Raw genomic sequence first — 17,431 nt, forward strand, 5'->3', positions numbered from 1 at the left:
CTCAATCGCATGCCTTCACAGTCCATCCTCTGGATGAAACTATTAGCCGGGCTATTTAATCCATGTTTTGAAGTTAAGACACAGTAATCCTCATTGGTGTACAAACACATACACAGCCCAAGTGTGTTCCATCCTGCACCCAGTTAAAAAAGTTTCAAGTCCAATACACTTCACTATAGTATTGCTGCAACACAATCTGAAAAGGGTTTTTTAAACATACAAACACATACCTACATGGTGCACTAATCAACCCGGACCCCCCCACCCCCACCCCACCCAGCCAACTTCCTACAGACATCAAAGTTTAACAAAAAGCATAGGACCATATATGTATTAGAATCAGTAAGTAACCCTACTTTCACCTGACTGCACAGATCTGAATGTCATCTCAATATGTCCTGGCTCAGTTTTAAAAATAATGTACAGAAACGTGCAATTGACCCTTCCTCCCCAGTCACAAGCAGGCAAGCTGGATATTGCAGTGACATCCGCAAGACTAATGGCACAGGTTAGGTTTGTCTTCTGCACAGGTGAAATTAAAACATATGGAGCTGTAGATATGAACACTGTAAGTCACCTCAGCCATCAAGGAGCAGTTCACAACCCCTTCAACACCAGGCAATAGGCACTGTACTTTGCTGTAGATGCCGAAAGGCAGTCGGCAGATAAGACCTCAGTGCTACTGCAGAAATATGCAATCCTATTACATGTCAAACTGAAGACCGCTGGGCCCCCACCTGGCATGAAGGGGTTAACAAGCAGCAAAGCCCAAAAGCAGCATTAATACTCCCCCCACAAAAGATATATACAACTTCCACTATCCCAGTGAGGTATATTTTGTTTGCGTGTGAATGAAAAAAAAAAAAAGCTGGAAAAAGTGCTGGTCAAACCTATAGCCATGCTGCAAAATCAAAGTGGGGTGAAGGGTGTAGAGCAAACCGTAGCGGTAAATGGATCTGAGGTATTTACAGAGAAGAATCATCATGAATAGCTGGCTGGCATTAAACACATTACAGAACATTGTACAGGTCAAGACGGCACAGTACAAGTTGACTGCATATCTTTCTGAAACAAAAGGAGCAATGCAGCAATTGCAGGTCAACATTAAAGGGCTCTGTTACAGGTTTATAGTCAACAAAACATGCAGGGAGCACGTGGTGATAAAATATTTTTGCAGTAAGGTTTGGTTGGGGTCCTTTGAGAACAATCACAGTTAGAAAATGCTGGTATAAAAATGAGGTTTCTACTGACTGATGGCTGCTACGCTCATCACTGAACTACCATTGGAGATTAACATGCCAATAACAGGGCCTGCCCTGTTGGCAGAAAGGTCGCCAAGTGCCTCAAACATCTGTGGGCACCTCAAAAATAGGATTAAGACTAAAGAGAAACCCTGCAGCTGCACCAGTCTTTTTAAGACAGAAAGTGGGATGCGACACATACAGAAACATAGAAATGCTGTGTGAGGCTACGGATAGAATTATTGCCGGAAAAGTATTCCAAAGCCCACCCCTACCTACAAGAGTAAAAATTGTTATCAAATCACAGCAGCATAACACGGGCGTTTTAATGTGCTGGCAAAATACTTACATTTCGTTTGGATGGGAAGTGGATGTCTCCTGGGGAGGGCAGCAAGGGGAGGGGAAAAAACGTAATGGCAATCTGCATTTTAAAAACCAATGGCAGTGTGCGCCACATGGCCCTTATATTAAAATCTTATTTATATTACACATTCATTTAATACAGAAAAAAATAATTCATTTGCAATATAGTGCAATAGTTTTGCAGCTCATACACGCTAAAAAGTACAAGTCTGCAATGGTAAAGAACCTGACAGACCGCAATACCTGTAAAAAAATTTAAAAGGTATTTTACAGTAAAGACTAAACCTCATTTAGCAAGTTTATGGCCCCACACATTTTACCTTACCACTTATGTATATACTCACAAAGCAGCATGTAGTTAAGACAAAGAATGTCAACTTTTTGTTATAACCAAGGATGGAGAAATGCTGGCTTTCAAATTAACAATTAAAAAAAAAACGACAACCATTTGGAGCAAAATCTTCAGATATCTTGCAAGTTTGAGGTAAAGATTCAGTCCAACGCATCAGAAGACAGTTTAAGTTTTTGATATACTTAAATAAAACATTTAAAACAGACTATTCCACAACTTTCCTCAAATCGGATCAGACTGTGAAGAGATTCAGTGCAAAAAATCCAAAGTGTGCTGGTAGGAAGCCAAGAGCGCTATCCCTGACAATAACAGAAGACTGTTTCAACCATATGATTTAGGGCTCTGAGGAGAAGGGAGTTTGATGTGGCATCCCACTGCTCTGTCAGGCGAAGTACATTGTATGCTGAGTGTCGTGATGGATCTGAACGGCTTTGGCCAAAGCTTGGGGATCACGACCATTGCTCTGTCCGGACACGTGGCTCCCCTCAGCACTGAAAATGTAAAAATAGTACATGCATCAGAAATCATTTACCTCACTCACACCACAATCCTCTTAAAGGAGATGAACATTTTACACCATTTGTCACTTATATTTAATAGAAATTAATACAAAGAATTTAAGCAGACCCTCCAGCCCAATCCGTTCCTAGACCATCTTGACCTCACTGGTTATTCATAGATATGAGCGAAGTTAGTGATTTGATTTGTCACGAACTTCTCAGCTCGGCAGTTGCTGACTTAAGCCTGCATAAAGGAGTTCAGCTTTCAGGTGCTCCGGTGGGCTGGAGACTCTCCTATGACTGTATCCACCTTTTCCAGCCCACCGGAGCATCTGAAAGCTGCACTCCTTTATGCAGGCTAAAGTCAGCAACTGCCGAGATGAGAAGTTTGTGACTATTCGAATCACTAACTTTGCTCTTCTCTAGTCATTTACTTGCATGTAGCTTAGAATTCTGTTATTCACCATTTCATAAGAACTACACTTTTTTTTTTTTATAACTTGCCCTCTATTTCCAACAATGTGGATGAGACCTTTTTGGATAGTGGATTCTGCACTGGGTGGATTTCTTTTTTTGCATGTTTTTTTCCTGTTTTTTCTTTGGAAAAAGGGTGTTTTAGGTTCTTTTTGATGGAGGCATAACATTGAGTCGTGAGTTAGGATTAGAGGAGGGAAGCTGGGTTGTCGGCAAAATATTTACAGGGGCTCTAGCTTGGTTGGCTTTGGGTAAGCTGCGGAGCAGATATGAGAGGGAAGCTAGGTCCTGGTGTGTGTTTGGGTTTTAGTTTTCCTTTCCTGCATATTAAGCATGTAATTAAATAAATTGATATTAAAACTAAAATATGAAAACTGTACCAGGACCAAGTCACACAGTGAAACCTACCCATACATATCTAACAGAGTGATATAATTTATATAGCCTATAAGTACAATACAATGGAGATCGCTTCACCACAGCTTACATTATTTCTATGAACTAATTAAAGTTACTAATGGATTCCAATATATATATTTATATATTCAGAATACAGCTAAACAGCTATCAGTTGTCACATTTTTATTAAGTCCAAGATGTTAAAAGGGGTACTTCAGCCTAAGTGTGATAGCAGGGGGGTCTGACCTCTGGGACCCCTGCCATTTTCAGTACTTTGCCCCCAAGTCTCCCAGCTGCATGTATTCTCTATTGTAGTGCTGGAGATACCAGGGTACAGCAGTGCCTCTCTGCAACATCAAATAGGTGCCTTAGTACCAACTGTGATCTGTAAAGGTTGGCATAAACCACAGCAGTATAAACATACAACTGACAGCTGCTGTAGATGCACAGGCAGTGTCAGAGCACCCATACAGTACCATAATACAGGGGAATGTTGTAATATTCCAATTTGTGAAAGGTTTCGAGCCCATTCACACTATATAATTCATCCCATGCCATGCATTCCATCTAACGCAAGCTCCAGTAAAACAAGTCGGTGCTGGGACTGCTTAAAAATGCAGTGTCTCAATAGACGGCAATGCATATCAGCAGATTCAACAAAAGAATGAATGTTCATTCTTTCGGTGGAGTCTGGGTTCCAGAATTTCTGTGGCAGAACGTCCATAGTGTGAATGGTGCAGAGGAACCCCAATTTCTGCACTTGCGCTGTAATTTCACTTAGAAAATACTTTGAGTGGGCTCTTTCTGGTGATTTCTCTTTATATAGTAGCAGCATTACTTTTTACATCTTCTTAAGGATGTTAGTATGAGCCATGATTTGTTACTTATTCTTTTAAAGTTGTGTGTTATACCAAAAACAATGTAAAGAAAAAAATTACACTTAAAGGGGTACTCCGGTGCTTAGACATCTTATCCCCTATCCAAAGGATAGGGGATAAGATGCCTGATCGCGGGAGTCCTGCCGCTGAGGACCCCCGGGATCATGCACGACGCACCCAGTTTATAATCAGTCCCCGGAGTCTGTTCGCTCCGGGTCTGATTACCGGCAACCACAGGGCGTGTGACGTCACGCCTCCGCCCCCGTGTGACGTCACGCTCTGCCCCTCAACGCAAACCTATGGGAGGGGGCGTGATAGCTGTCACGCCCCCTCCCATAGGCTTGCATTGACGTCACACGCTGTCGACCCTGTGTTCGCCGGGGACTGATTATAAACTGGGTGCCGCGTGCAAGATCACGGGGGTCCCCAGCGGCGGGACTCCCGCGATCAAGCATCTTGGACAGGGGATAAGCTGTCTAAGCACCGGAGAACCCCTTTAAGTGCTTCAAATATAGGCTAGCCAAGTACAGACAACAGGAACACAAGCCCAATATGTTACTAATGTCACACACAAGTGAAATAAAGAGCGCTTTTCCCTTCCTTAAATACTACAGATAAGTTGGGGGTCAAATGACAATAATATATGAAACACTTAAAAAACTCACCTATCATGATCTTTGTCCACAAGATGATATCTAGCTCTGAAAGCAACCAAGCGAGCATAGTACGCAGGAGCAGGGATAGAAACTGAGCGAGTACATCGAACATATGTGTGACAAAGTTGGTAAGTTAAGAGCTGTAACTCATCAGCCGTAAAGCAGTTATCATCCCAAAGAACTTGGTAGTGAGACGGGCGACTTGTTCCCTAGAAGAACACCAAAAATAATTAGCATTTTGAAGGAAGATTCTGTCAGTTCAGAAGTCAAAGCATATATGTAGCAAATGACATACCTGAATCCCAGCATGGCTACAGAGATAGAAGTCAAATTCTGATGGATGTGTAATAGTGCTGTCCACTGTAGTCCCTGCAGGTACGTTTCCACTTTTTCCCACCTAAGAATATTTAGGAGATAAAATAGAGGTACTGTGTACTGGAACTTTTCAGATCTACATTGCACACCGAGAACATTGATTTAAAAAAGTCATATGCTTCAAACTCCAGTGTCCCATTGACAATACTTCTTATATGCCTCATCATTATTCACATACTTGATATAGTATATTGTCACTTAGATATTAAAAACCGCCTTATGGAATAATGTACTGGAAGGGGTTCTTTCATTTGCTAGAAAAAGGGTTAACATGAGGTTTAAAACACTTATGCATTTTCCTGTCTTTGTCACATATTCTCCATTATGGTATAATCCTAGTCTTTCTGAATTGTGTTCCCTACCAGATGTTGCCCAATGGAACGCTCGATGGATCCTGTATCTTTCCCAGGTATACGACGGGCCGACATTGAAGTCATTCGCTCAACTGCAGGAGGATTCTAACTTGCCACATTCCTTTTTCTATCGCTACCTGCAGCTGCGACATGGCCTAGACAATGAGTCTTGGGCTTGCGACTTGACTGTCGGCTCATCGGTGGTGGTGAACGGTTTATTTACTCAGATTTCCACAAAAGGGGTGATATCGGTGCTGTATAGAGACCTACTGTCCTCTTATCACAAAGCCTATCCCTTAACTGTTAAGGATGAATGGGAAGCGGATGTGGGTCCCTTATTAGATGAACAATGGAAGCAGATTCTGGCTATGACCCCGCGGCTCCTGTATCGTACTCCTGCATTTCTTCATAAGATCGGGGTGCGGCCTGACTCATGCTGCCCCTGTTGCTCTCCGCCCGATGCCCATTTGCTCCATGTGATGTGGGACTGCTCTCCGCTTGCACCATTTTGGGCTGATGTGGGGTGCTTGATTGAGCGGGTTTATGGATGGCCGCTTCGACCATCGGCCATGACGTGTATCCTAGGTTACTTGGACAGTTAGATGAGGACAGTGGCTTATATATAGGTATTGGCAGAATTTTGTATCAAGCCTGTAAGTTAATCGCACAGCACTGGTTGAGAGCCACCCCTCCTACTGTACCTGAGTTGATTACAAAACTAAATCACATTAGATTAGAGAGGTGTCTATTGCAAACGGAAGGCCATGCGTACATTTATAACTCATCTGGGGCCCCTGGGTTTACCATCCACGTACTTACGAAGGACCCCTATGGAGGTGCTGATAGGGGGATCTGGAAGTTCTGCATGATAATACATTCTGGTGTTTTGACTGCACTTTTTATGTTTCTGGTGTCTTGTTGTTCCATGTCTGTCTTTGTGTACTATGTTTCGTGGTTGCTCCCTTTTATGTTGGTTTTTCCATACTTAGTAATTGCCTGTATTTCCCCTGTACATTTCTTTGTACTGTCCGTCTTTTTGTTACATGGTCCAAGGGAATGACATTTCTTCTCTGAGGTGTCCGATGCTGTGCTTCACTACTTTCTGTTCTATTGATTTGGATTCGTTGTGAAGGACAGACACGGACGGGGATTGGGGTTGGAGGTGGTGGGTGGTTGTTTTTTGTGGGGTGGGGAGGAGAGGGGACCTTTTGTATTTGTATGTTTGTTTTAGGCAAAACTGTTTAATAAAAATTTCTGATATAAAAAAAAAGAAAAAAGAAAAAGGGGTTAACACTATTTTAGTAGTGCTTTGCTTTATGGTTCTGTAAACTTACCCGCTCAGTTTTGTCAGAACAAAAAAGCCTGGTATGATGACGCTTTTGAACAACAATGTATGTGATTCCAGGTCTGTAATCCTCTTCCAAACTTATGCAAGCTTTCCGAATAGCCATAAGCTCAGGCCATGCAACCTACAATAAAGATGCAATGTTTTAGTAATATTCATTGACAGGGTAATATACTATTAGAGTAATGATTTGTCTGTAATGGACTTAATTCGGAATCATGGGTTCCTGATGGAAGGTAGGATTATTGGCAATATGCATGAGGTTACTGATGACCCCTAAGCTCATGTCGTATTCCCTTCTAAGTCACATCTTTTACTTTAGTCTCATATTGGGTTGTATTTGCATTTCTGTTTTTTCCTTTAGTACCATGTGGTTACTTTATCACAAACATGGGCAACACTATGGCAAAAACAAGTAAAGAAAGACTAATTTTACGCAGAGAATAAAATATCCACTTTTTGGTTCTCTTTGGTGTACATGTCAAACACCTTGATGCTGGGGAGTCAAGAATGTTGTTGCAGGTAAGTAGCTGTGTATGCCTGTTTTTTTTCTCTATAAGGGTAGGGTCACACGTGCCGTATTTTGCTGCTGCTTACTTTCCTACCCCTTGAAGTCAATGATTAGCAAAATATGCAGCTGATTTTGCTCCCCATTGACTTCAAATGGTAGGAAAAAGTGCAGCAGCAAAATAAGTCACTTGTGACCCTACCCTTAAAGGGGTACTCCGGCCCTGAGACATCTTACCCCCTATCCAAAGGGAGGGGGTGTGATGGCCGTCACGCCCCCTCCCATAGGCTTGCATACCGGGGGCGGGGGGGTGACGTCACAATACTCGCCACCCGGCTGGCTGTGAGCTGGCGCTGCGGCGTGCAGCTCAAACAGGTGGGTGGCAAATACAAGATTGCGGGGGTCCCCAGCGGTAAAACCCCCGTGGTGAGACATCTTATCCCCTATGCTTTGGATAGCGGATAAGATGTCTCAGGGACGGAGAACCCCTTTAAAGGATTTCCAAGATCCGAATATTGATTGCATACTCAGGATATGGCATCAATATCCGATCCCTACAATCACCTGTCTAAAAAGGGCAGCAGGCGCTCCAGTGAGAACAGCTACTTAGTTTACACTGTCCGTACCCCTGCATGCCATACTTCATGGAAGCTGTGCAAGATATTGCAGCATTGCCCATTTACATGATCATATATAAATACATCAAGCACAGCCTGCTATTGTTTCTATAAGGGTACGTGCACACATACAGTATCCTTTGGATTTGCAGCTGTAAAACCATTATAGTCAGCACCGCAACAAATCTGTAACACCCAGCTTATTTTGAAAACAAAGCATCAAAATACACTGCTCAAAAAAATAAAGGGAACACTAAGGTAACACATCCTAGATCTGAATGAATGAACTAATCGTATGAAATACTTTCGTCTTTACATAGTTGAATGTGCTGACAACAAAATCACACAAAAATTATCAATGGAAATCAAATTTATCAACCCATGGAGGTCTGGATATTGAGTCACACTCAAAATCAAAGTTGAAAACCACACCACAGGCTGATCCAACTTTGATGTAATGTCCTTAAAACAAGTCAAAATGAGGCTCAGTAGTGTGTGGGGCCTCCACGTGCCCGTATGACCTCCCTACAATGCCTGGGCATGCTCCTAATGAGGTGGCGGATGGTCTCCTGAGGGATATCCTCCCAGACCTGGATTAAAGCATCTGCCAACTCCTGGACAGTCTGTGGTGCAACGTGGCGTTGGTGGATGGAGTGAGACATGATGTCCCAGATGTGCTCAATTGGATTCAGGTCTGGGGAACGGGCGGAGGTAGCGGTCCTGCTGCTGGGTTGTTGCCCACCTACGGCCTTCTCCCCATCTCCTGATGTACTGGTCTTTCTCCTGGTAGCGCCTCCATGCTCTGGACACTATGCTGACAGACACAGCAAACCTTCTTGCCACAGCTCACATTGATGTGCCATCCTGGATGAGCTGCACTATCAGAGCCACTTGTGTGGGTTGTAGACTGTCTCATGCTACCACTAGAGTGAAAGCACCGCCAGTATGCAAAAGTGACTAAAACATCAGCCAAGAAGCATAGGAACTGAGAAGTGGTCTGTGGTCACCACTTGCAGAACCACTCCTTTATTGAAGGGGGGGGGGGTCTTGCTTATTGCCTATAATTTCCACCTGTTTGTTCCATTTGCACAACTGCATGTGAAATTGATTGTCAATCAGTGTTGCTTCCTGAGTGGACAGTGTGATTTCACAGAAGTGTGAAAGTGTGTAACTTGGAGTTACAGTGTTTTTTAAGTGTCCCCTGTATTTTTTTGAGTAGTGTATAAATATCACATATCCTCTACATAGTAGTGTATAAATGGTCACATATCCTCACAAAAGAAGCCTGTTTACAGCGTATACAGGTTAGGCCAACTTCACAGAATATGTTTGAGTCCTGTTCTCAACACGTACCCTTAAAGTAACGTCAAAAAAAGGTGACTAGAACCAAGATACTAATCTACACCTCTTATAAAGATGAAGTCAAAACACCATATCACGACAGTGAGTGCATACCTACAACAAAAAACACAGGTTGGTTTATTCAAAATGTTCCAGTAGCATATGGTAGTGCTACTTAGAGCTGATAAATTCTAAGCATTAGAGGTAAAACTAGATGCCAACTAGACTCACCTGTTTCATCTGACCTTCAGACACACCACCACGGTAATAGATAATACGCGTGGGCTTGAAGCGAGTTGACTTATAAAACTGGATGAGAAGCTCACGCACCATGTTGCTAAGATCTTGAATAACTTCCTGACTATACAAGAGCTCTTGGGTCGTCTCCTGTCGAGAAGTCTGCACACGCACGGTAGCACAATAACGGCTAGGATGACCATCCATGCTGCCCACTACAGCAGCAATAGAAGGTTTCTTGCCATCACCGGCAGGAGGATGAGTCACATCAGCCCCCAGGAATATAACTGGCTGCTGGAACACAGAGGGCCTGAAAAAACACAAATATCACTTTGTAGGGGAATATTTAAAAGGCTTCAGATAAAGTTGAAGTACAATTTTCTAACTGTGAATACTGTTACATTTCTGACTAATTCACACCTAAGATTAAAGGGGTATTCCAGGAAATTTTATTATATATATATATATCAACTGGCTCCAGAAAGTTAAACAGATTTGTAAATTACTTGTATGAAAAAATCTTAATCCTTTCAGTATTTATGAGCTTCTGAAGTTAAGGTTGTTGTTTTCTGTCTAAATCCTCTCTGATGACACCTGTCCCGGGAAACACCCAGTTTAGAAGCAAATCCCCATAGCAAACCTCTTCTAAACTGGGCGTTTCCCGAGACAGGTGTCATCAGAGAGGATTTAGACAGAAAACAACAACCTTAACTTCAGAAGCTCATAAATACTGAAAGGATTAAGATTTTTTCATAGAAGTAATTTACAAATCTGTTTAACTTTCTGGAGCTAGTTGATATACCGTATATCCCGGCGTATAAGACTACTTTTTAACCCCGAATTTTCTTCTGAAAAGTCGGGGGTCGTCTTATACGCCGGGTATTGAGGTCCGGGATAGGAATACCTATGATTATCTGCCCGGGCCGGCAGGCGGGGGCCAGCCAGAGCAGGTAAAAACTAATACTGTATACTAAAAACCAGGGGGCCTCCAACTGTTGTGAAACTACAACTCAGCATGGCAAAGGCTGTCCGGGCATGCTGGGAGGTGTAGTTTCACAACAGCTGGAGGCCCCCTGGTTTTTAGTATACAGTATTAGTTTTTACCTGCTATGGCCGGCCCCCGCCTGCAGCCACACACGGGAACCGGCCGGGGCAGATAATCATAGGTATTCCTATGCCAGACATCTGTGTCCTGAAATATCTTTTCGGGACAAAAGTATGTCCGCCGGTCTCTTACCATTCCCCGGCGTCCTCCTGCTGTCCAGTCCTCCGTCTCTATGGTTGTACGCACGGGACGTCAGTGACTTCCTGTGCGTACAACCATAGAGGCAGAGGAGCGGAGGACGGCAGGAGGACGCGTGCCGACCAGGGCCTGGTGAGTGACCGGCCGTGCTATCTTAAGTGATCCAGACACCGCTCCCTGGCACCTACTGCTATGGTCCATAGGCCATAGCAGTAGATTGTGACCCGGGCCAGAGGATCGGTGATCGGAACACTGTGGGGGCTGACCAGTACAGACATACAGCCTGCAGCCATACACTGTAAATAGCTGGAAGCTGTATGTGTGGGGGGGGGGGGGGGGGGGGGGGGAAAGCTGGCAACCTACCTAATATGCCTACCTAATATGAGGGGGGGGGGAACTATACTGCCTACCTAATATGGGGGGGAACTATACTGCCTACCTAATATGGGGGGGGAACTATACTGCCTACCTAATGTGGGGGGGGGGGAACTATACTGCCTTCCTAATGTGGGGGGGGGGGGGGGGAACTATACTGCCTTCCTAATGTGGGGGGGGGGGGGGAACTATACTGCCTACCTAACATGGGGGGGAACTATACTGCCTACCTAATATGGAACTATACTGCCTACCTAATATGGGGGGTAACTATACTGCCTACCTAATATGGGGGGGAACTATACTGCCTACCTAATGTGGGGGAACATGATGCCTACCTAATGTGGGGGGAACTATAAGGTACCGTACATTGCGGTCTTATATGGCGAGTATATCCCAAACTCTCTATTTTAACTGTAAAAGTTGGGGGTCGTCTTATACGCCGGCATATACGGTATATAAAAAAGTTTTTTCCTGGAATACCCCTTTAAGAGAAGCCATAATTTTCTAGTACCAATCCAACAACTAAACAAAAGCAAAAAAGATTTTCTATCAACGTCCTAAAAAGTAAGACTATCACAATGGTTGTGTTACCAAGATCTTTTAAAGAAAACGTGCAACACATTTAATTGTAACACATTCTTTGGACATAGTTAAGTTACCTCTGATGTGGGACTAGAACATTGTTTATTCCTCCAAGTTTAGCATTGATCTTCAGGCATAAATTGGACAGCGTCTGTGGGGAGGTCTTCACCACATTTTTAACCTGCACACACTGGGTGGCCATGCCAAGGAGTGTATCACCTACTCTCTTTACTTCAGCTAACATGAAAGAAAATAACATAGCTTATACATATAATACACAACAAATACAGTGCATAATAAAAGTTTATATTCAGCAGCTGTTCAGACAACAAAAATAAGTAATTTTCCCATTCACCTATACCATCTTTCTCCACATAGGTGTGGGTCACTGAGATGGGAACAGCATTGAACACCTGCAGCATAACCTGCTTCCTGGTCTGCTGCCCCTCCCCCTCTCTATTTTCTATGGATATCTGTAACCTGATCTGTCAGTGGAGCTCAAAATATATCTTCTACAGATTACGTTCACTTGGGAAACATTTTCTGCAAGTTTTCAAAAGCAGTTGGAGATTTAAAACAGTGTGGGAGATTTATCAAAACCTGCCCAGAGGAAAAGTTACTAAGTTGCCCATAGCAACCAATCATCACGTCTTTCATTTTTGAAAAGGCCTGTGAAAAATGAAAGTAGTGATCTGATTGGTTGCTATGGGCAATTCAAACTTTTCCTCTGGACAGGTTCTGATAGATAAATCTCCCCCAGTATGTGGATAAGACCTGTGGAACAGATTTGCTCTCTATACCAAACACCAGCTGTGGATTACAATGTAGAAGATTTTCAATAAATCTATGATGAAATACTGTATTTTTTTTGGGGGGAAAGTTGGTGCGTCTTATACAGCAAATACCTGTCCTATCGCGGTGATGCCCTGTATTAACCCTTCAGATGCTGCGATCAAAGCTGACCGCCGCGTCTGAAGCGAAAATAACACTAACCCGGCTGTTCAGTCGGGCTGTTCGGGACCATCGCGGTGAAATCGCGGCGTCCCGAACAGCTTACAGGACACCGGGAGGGACCTTACCTGCCTCCTCGGTGTCTGCTCCGTGCCGGGATCCCCTCCATGGTCGGCGCTCTCCGTCGTCACGCACATGCGTCGGCATGCGTAGCGACGTGATGGCGGTGACTGAGAGCGAGGATACCCGGCAGCAGAAACGTTCCAGAGCGACGGGGACACGGCGACAGCGATGGAGGGAGACATCCAGGGCAGCGGTGACAGGTCCAGAGCGGCAGGGACACGTGAGTACTACCTCCTATACCAGTGGTCTTCAAGCTGCGGACCTCCAGATGTTGCAAAACTACAACTCCCATAATGCCCGGACAGTGTCCGGGCATGCTGGGAGTTTTAGTGTTGCAACATCTGGAGGTCCGCAGCTTCAAGATCACTGTCCTATACTTTACGTTGTATTTGGTTCAGAATCTTTATTTTCTAGATTTTTATCCTATAAAATTAGGTGCGTCTTATATGACGAAAAATACGGTAGATGGATTTTGTAGTGGAAATGTTGCACATCTGCACCATAATTCACAATCTAAACTGACTTCCTACTAGTCTGGAGACAAAACCTGCAGGATTTTCATCCCATGTGAATATAACCGCTACTCAAAAAAAAAAAAAAAAATAATAAACATTAAGGTATACCATTATCACTTCATTGTATTGTTACTTTTTTTGCTATTGTGATCTGACTGTTGAATCAATTCCATCATTTTAAAAAGGCAAAATGATCTTTGTGCTCTTACCATACACTGGAGTCTTCCCAGGAAGGATAACCACAATGAGCTGCAGCCCAACATAGGTAAGTTTTAGATGTTTGAACATTGGCTCCACGCTGTCTGCGCCCTGCGCATATTTACAGAAGCATGGCTGACCCTGGATTGGCATCCCAGCATCTTTTGATATCTTCCTTAGCTGGTCAGTAAAACTCCTGTTAAGAAACACCCCAAGATTTCATGTTACAATGTTTAAAAAGTATATTAGCAGATTGAATTATTTAAAGCGTAGCTGGTATCTTGCTGGAATTGGCTGCATGTCATCCAAACTTCTCCTTGGCTGTCTCTAAACAGACAGATTTCCACATGCCAGGGAGCAAGTGTAAGGCTGGGTTCACTCTACGTTTTTGCCATATTGTTTTCAATCCGTTTTTTCTAAAGAAAACCGTATGGCAAAAAAACCGATTGAACAGTATGGAAAAAAGTAAACCGTATGCGTTTTTAAACAGTATACTGTTTTTAAAAGTGCATACAGTTCAGTCAGTTTTTAAAGAAAAAAAAAACCATACTTTTTGAAAATTTTGTCCATTTTTAATGGGAGGGGTCTTGGGTGGGGACTTTAGGTTTCAAATGCGCATGTGCAAAATAAAAATGTATACGTTTTTCCCGTATGGAACCGTATACATGTGCGTTTCCCATTGACGTCCATGTTAAAAAAACATATGCGGTTGCAGTACGGTTTTTAAACCGGAGACAAAATTGTTGTCAACCACGGTTTTGACTCCGGTTTAAAAACCGTACTGCAACCGCATATGTTTTTTTAATATGGACGTCAATGGGAAACGCACATGTATACGGTTCCATACGGGAAAAACGTATACGTTTTTACTTTGCACATGCGCATTTGAATCCTAATGTCCCCACCCAAGACCCCTCCCATTAAAAATGGACAAAATTTTCAAAGTATGTTTTTTTTTCCTATGAAAACTGACTGAACTGTATGCACTTTTAAAAAACAGTATACTGTTTAAAAACGCATACGGTTTACTATTTTCCATACTGTTCAATGTTTTTTTTTGCCATACGGTTTTCTTTAAAAAAACGGATTGAAAACAGTATGGCAAAAACTTAGTGTGAACCCAGCCTTATAAAGTTTGTTGTCAAAGCTTAAAAGTTATTTTCCTATTTAGATTTAACACATTTCCTAAAGGTTGGGGCCAGGGTACAAACAAAAAAACAAGCAAACATAAGAAAACCACCAACCTTTACACCACCCCCCAACCCATAGATCTGCTGCCACTCCAGAGCCATCATCACTGGTGTCCAACACTGCAGCCTGTAGGCAATTTATTAACCCCTTAAGACAACAATGTTAATATGACAAACTCACTTAAGCAAATCCTCTCTGCATTGCTTCTGAGGTGCAAAGCAAGCAACAGCCCAAACTTTGATTTCAATGCCAGCATAGAACTGTTTGCCTCTCATGTCCCAAACCCCCTGGTTTGGAGTAGCCACAGTTTTATTCTAAGGGGGGGAAAAAAAAAAAAAGTTAAATACAGTAGGGATTAGTGTAAAAAATATTGAAGCAACCAATAAAAGTATTCCCCTCAAGCCTGCAGGTCATCAGGTTAGTCTAAATGACTTGCCAAACAAAATACATCCTTTAACACCTTTATGACCCAGTTATTTCTCATTTGAGTTTCTATTTATTCCCCTTTGCTTTTTACAGACCAAACGGATTATTTCATCTACATAGCTATACGAAGGTTTGTTTTTTGCCAAACTGTACTTTATTGTAAAACATAGGTGTCAATACAAACTGTACAGCAAAACCAAAAATATATAGAAAAAAAAAATTGTGTGTCTTTACCACGTTATGAAAAACGGTACTAGAATGTCTACGGTAGAACTATTTTCCCACGTTTATTTGGGTGGTGGGTTTGACTAGCGTGCATCTTATTTATCAAGAGGGTGCAGCAGAATGATGAATTTTGGGCAGCTCTGCTGAGGTGGAAAAAGCTCTACCACATACACTTTTTCTAGACGCTTGTGAGGGAGCGAAGTAGACACTTTGCCGGGTCCTGAATTTGGCAGGTTAGGTGTTTTTACTTTCACAGAGCTGCCGTGACATTTTTACTTGCATTTTAGACGGTACAATCAAATTTGATTGCGGTGTCTAAGGGGTTAAAGCCGGGCATTACCGTGATCGGTGATGTCTGGCAGATAGCCACCAGGACCACCCGGCTATAACCTGCGCCCAGCTCCTGAGCACGTGTCATAGAAGGGGAGTGGGATGCTGCAGTCTGCAAGGTTAAAGGTTGAACTGTAGAAGGTAGAAATTATTCTCATGCCTACTGGTAGGTGGTGTAGCTTTGCGCCTAAAAAAGTACCTTTGCGCACAAAATAGCAACTTTTGACAAAAGTCGCAAATGATAAATAAGTGACCACTGCATGGTCAAAAAGAGAAAGCTCTACGGGTAGGCAAAAAGTAAAACTGTCTATATCAAAAGGCGCAGAAAAGTCTCAAAATATGCTGCTTAAACATAGACAAAAACATAAACAGACAAAAAAAATGCTCTAAAAGCAATGATAAATCTCCCCCTAGTGTATCTTGTTTATGGCCTGTGTTTACTTGTGTCAACATATCAGGAGCCCTATAAGTTTTATGTTTTCTACAGATGTGTGAGGGCTCATTTCTTGCTATGTTCTATTGGTACAATTATGAGGTACATTATCACTTTTTGTCTAGAATGTGCTGTGACCAAAGATCAGCAATTCTGGCATTGGGTATTTGTTGTTTACAATGCAGGATAAATAAATGTTTTTGTAATCTGGAAATTCCTGTAACACAGTGATACCAATTATGCTTATTTTAGTTTCGATTTTTTTATATTTTATAATAAAAATTTTTTTTTTTTTTTTTTATCTTACACATTTTAAACATTCACTTTCTTTAATTACTTTAGTACCCCTAGAAAACTTTACTATGTGATCACTTGTACATTCAACTGCAATATATATGTATGAAGTGAACTGTCATATCAGCAATCCCGTATTAGGGTGCATTCACACCACGCTTTGTACATACGGGTGCCGGATCCGGCGGGGGGAGGGGCAAACCGGGCTCTCCCGTACCCCGGCCGTATCAGCCCGTGACTCCATTTACATTAATGACCCGACCGGAGTCAAACGGTGACTCCGGTCGGCTCAGCTTTGACCCGTATGCGGTTTTGGACCGTACCTAAAACCGTAGTAAACTGAGCCAACCTGAGTCACCGTTTGACTCCGGTCGGGTCATTAAAGTAAATGGAGTCACGGGCTGATTCGGCCGGGGTACGCGAGTGCCCGGTTTGCCCCTCCCCCCGCCGGATCCGGCACCCGTATGTACAAAACGTGGTGTGAATGCACCCTTACTACCTGCCTATGGGAAGCTCAAACAGACCTGCAGCCACTGAAACCTTCAGAAGGCTTTGGGCTGCCATGGCAACCAACTGGCTTCAGATGATGGCATCTCTGCACTACTGTGGCACAGCTTTGTACCTCTAGATGCTGCTGTCACCACTGACAGCAGCAACTAGATAGCTAAACAACCATTAACAGAGCTAGCGCCAATGCAAAGTACCAACTGCCTTCATATGGTATGAAATGGGCTTTGCTCCCAAGTACACTCCATAAATCCTTAAAAGGAGTAGTCCAGTGGTGATTCAGTGGTGAGCAACTTATCCCCTATCCTAAGGATAGGGGATAAGTTGCAGATCGCGGGGGGTCCGACCGCTGGGGCCCCCTGCGATCTCCTGTACGGAGCCCCGACAGCCCGCGGG

At 43.1% G+C, this 17,431-nt stretch overlaps 1 protein-coding gene across 2 annotated transcripts in view; it reads right to left on the reverse strand.

The window, feature by feature from the left end:
* Positions 1-2,006: 2,006 nt before the first annotated feature.
* Positions 2,007-17,431, reverse strand: part of AGO4 (argonaute RISC component 4) — a 43,072-nt gene continuing 27,647 nt past the window's right edge. For both annotated transcript variants that reach the window (XM_056557196.1, XM_056557197.1), the window contains exons 11-18: positions 15,001-15,134; positions 13,641-13,825; positions 11,920-12,079; positions 9,634-9,949; positions 6,926-7,060; positions 5,159-5,260; positions 4,873-5,072; positions 2,007-2,447 (exon numbers count right to left, since the gene is read on the reverse strand). In XM_056557196.1, coding sequence (XP_056413171.1) covers positions 2,339-2,447; positions 4,873-5,072; positions 5,159-5,260; positions 6,926-7,060; positions 9,634-9,949; positions 11,920-12,079; positions 13,641-13,825; positions 15,001-15,134 — 1,341 coding nt within the window. In that variant the 3' untranslated portion in view covers positions 2,007-2,338. The remainder of the gene's footprint in view (positions 2,448-4,872; positions 5,073-5,158; positions 5,261-6,925; positions 7,061-9,633; positions 9,950-11,919; positions 12,080-13,640; positions 13,826-15,000; positions 15,135-17,431) is intronic.

The sequence above is a fragment of the Hyla sarda genome, chromosome 2, assembly GCF_029499605.1.
Source record: "Hyla sarda isolate aHylSar1 chromosome 2, aHylSar1.hap1, whole genome shotgun sequence".
Taxonomy (NCBI): domain Eukaryota; kingdom Metazoa; phylum Chordata; class Amphibia; order Anura; family Hylidae; genus Hyla; species Hyla sarda.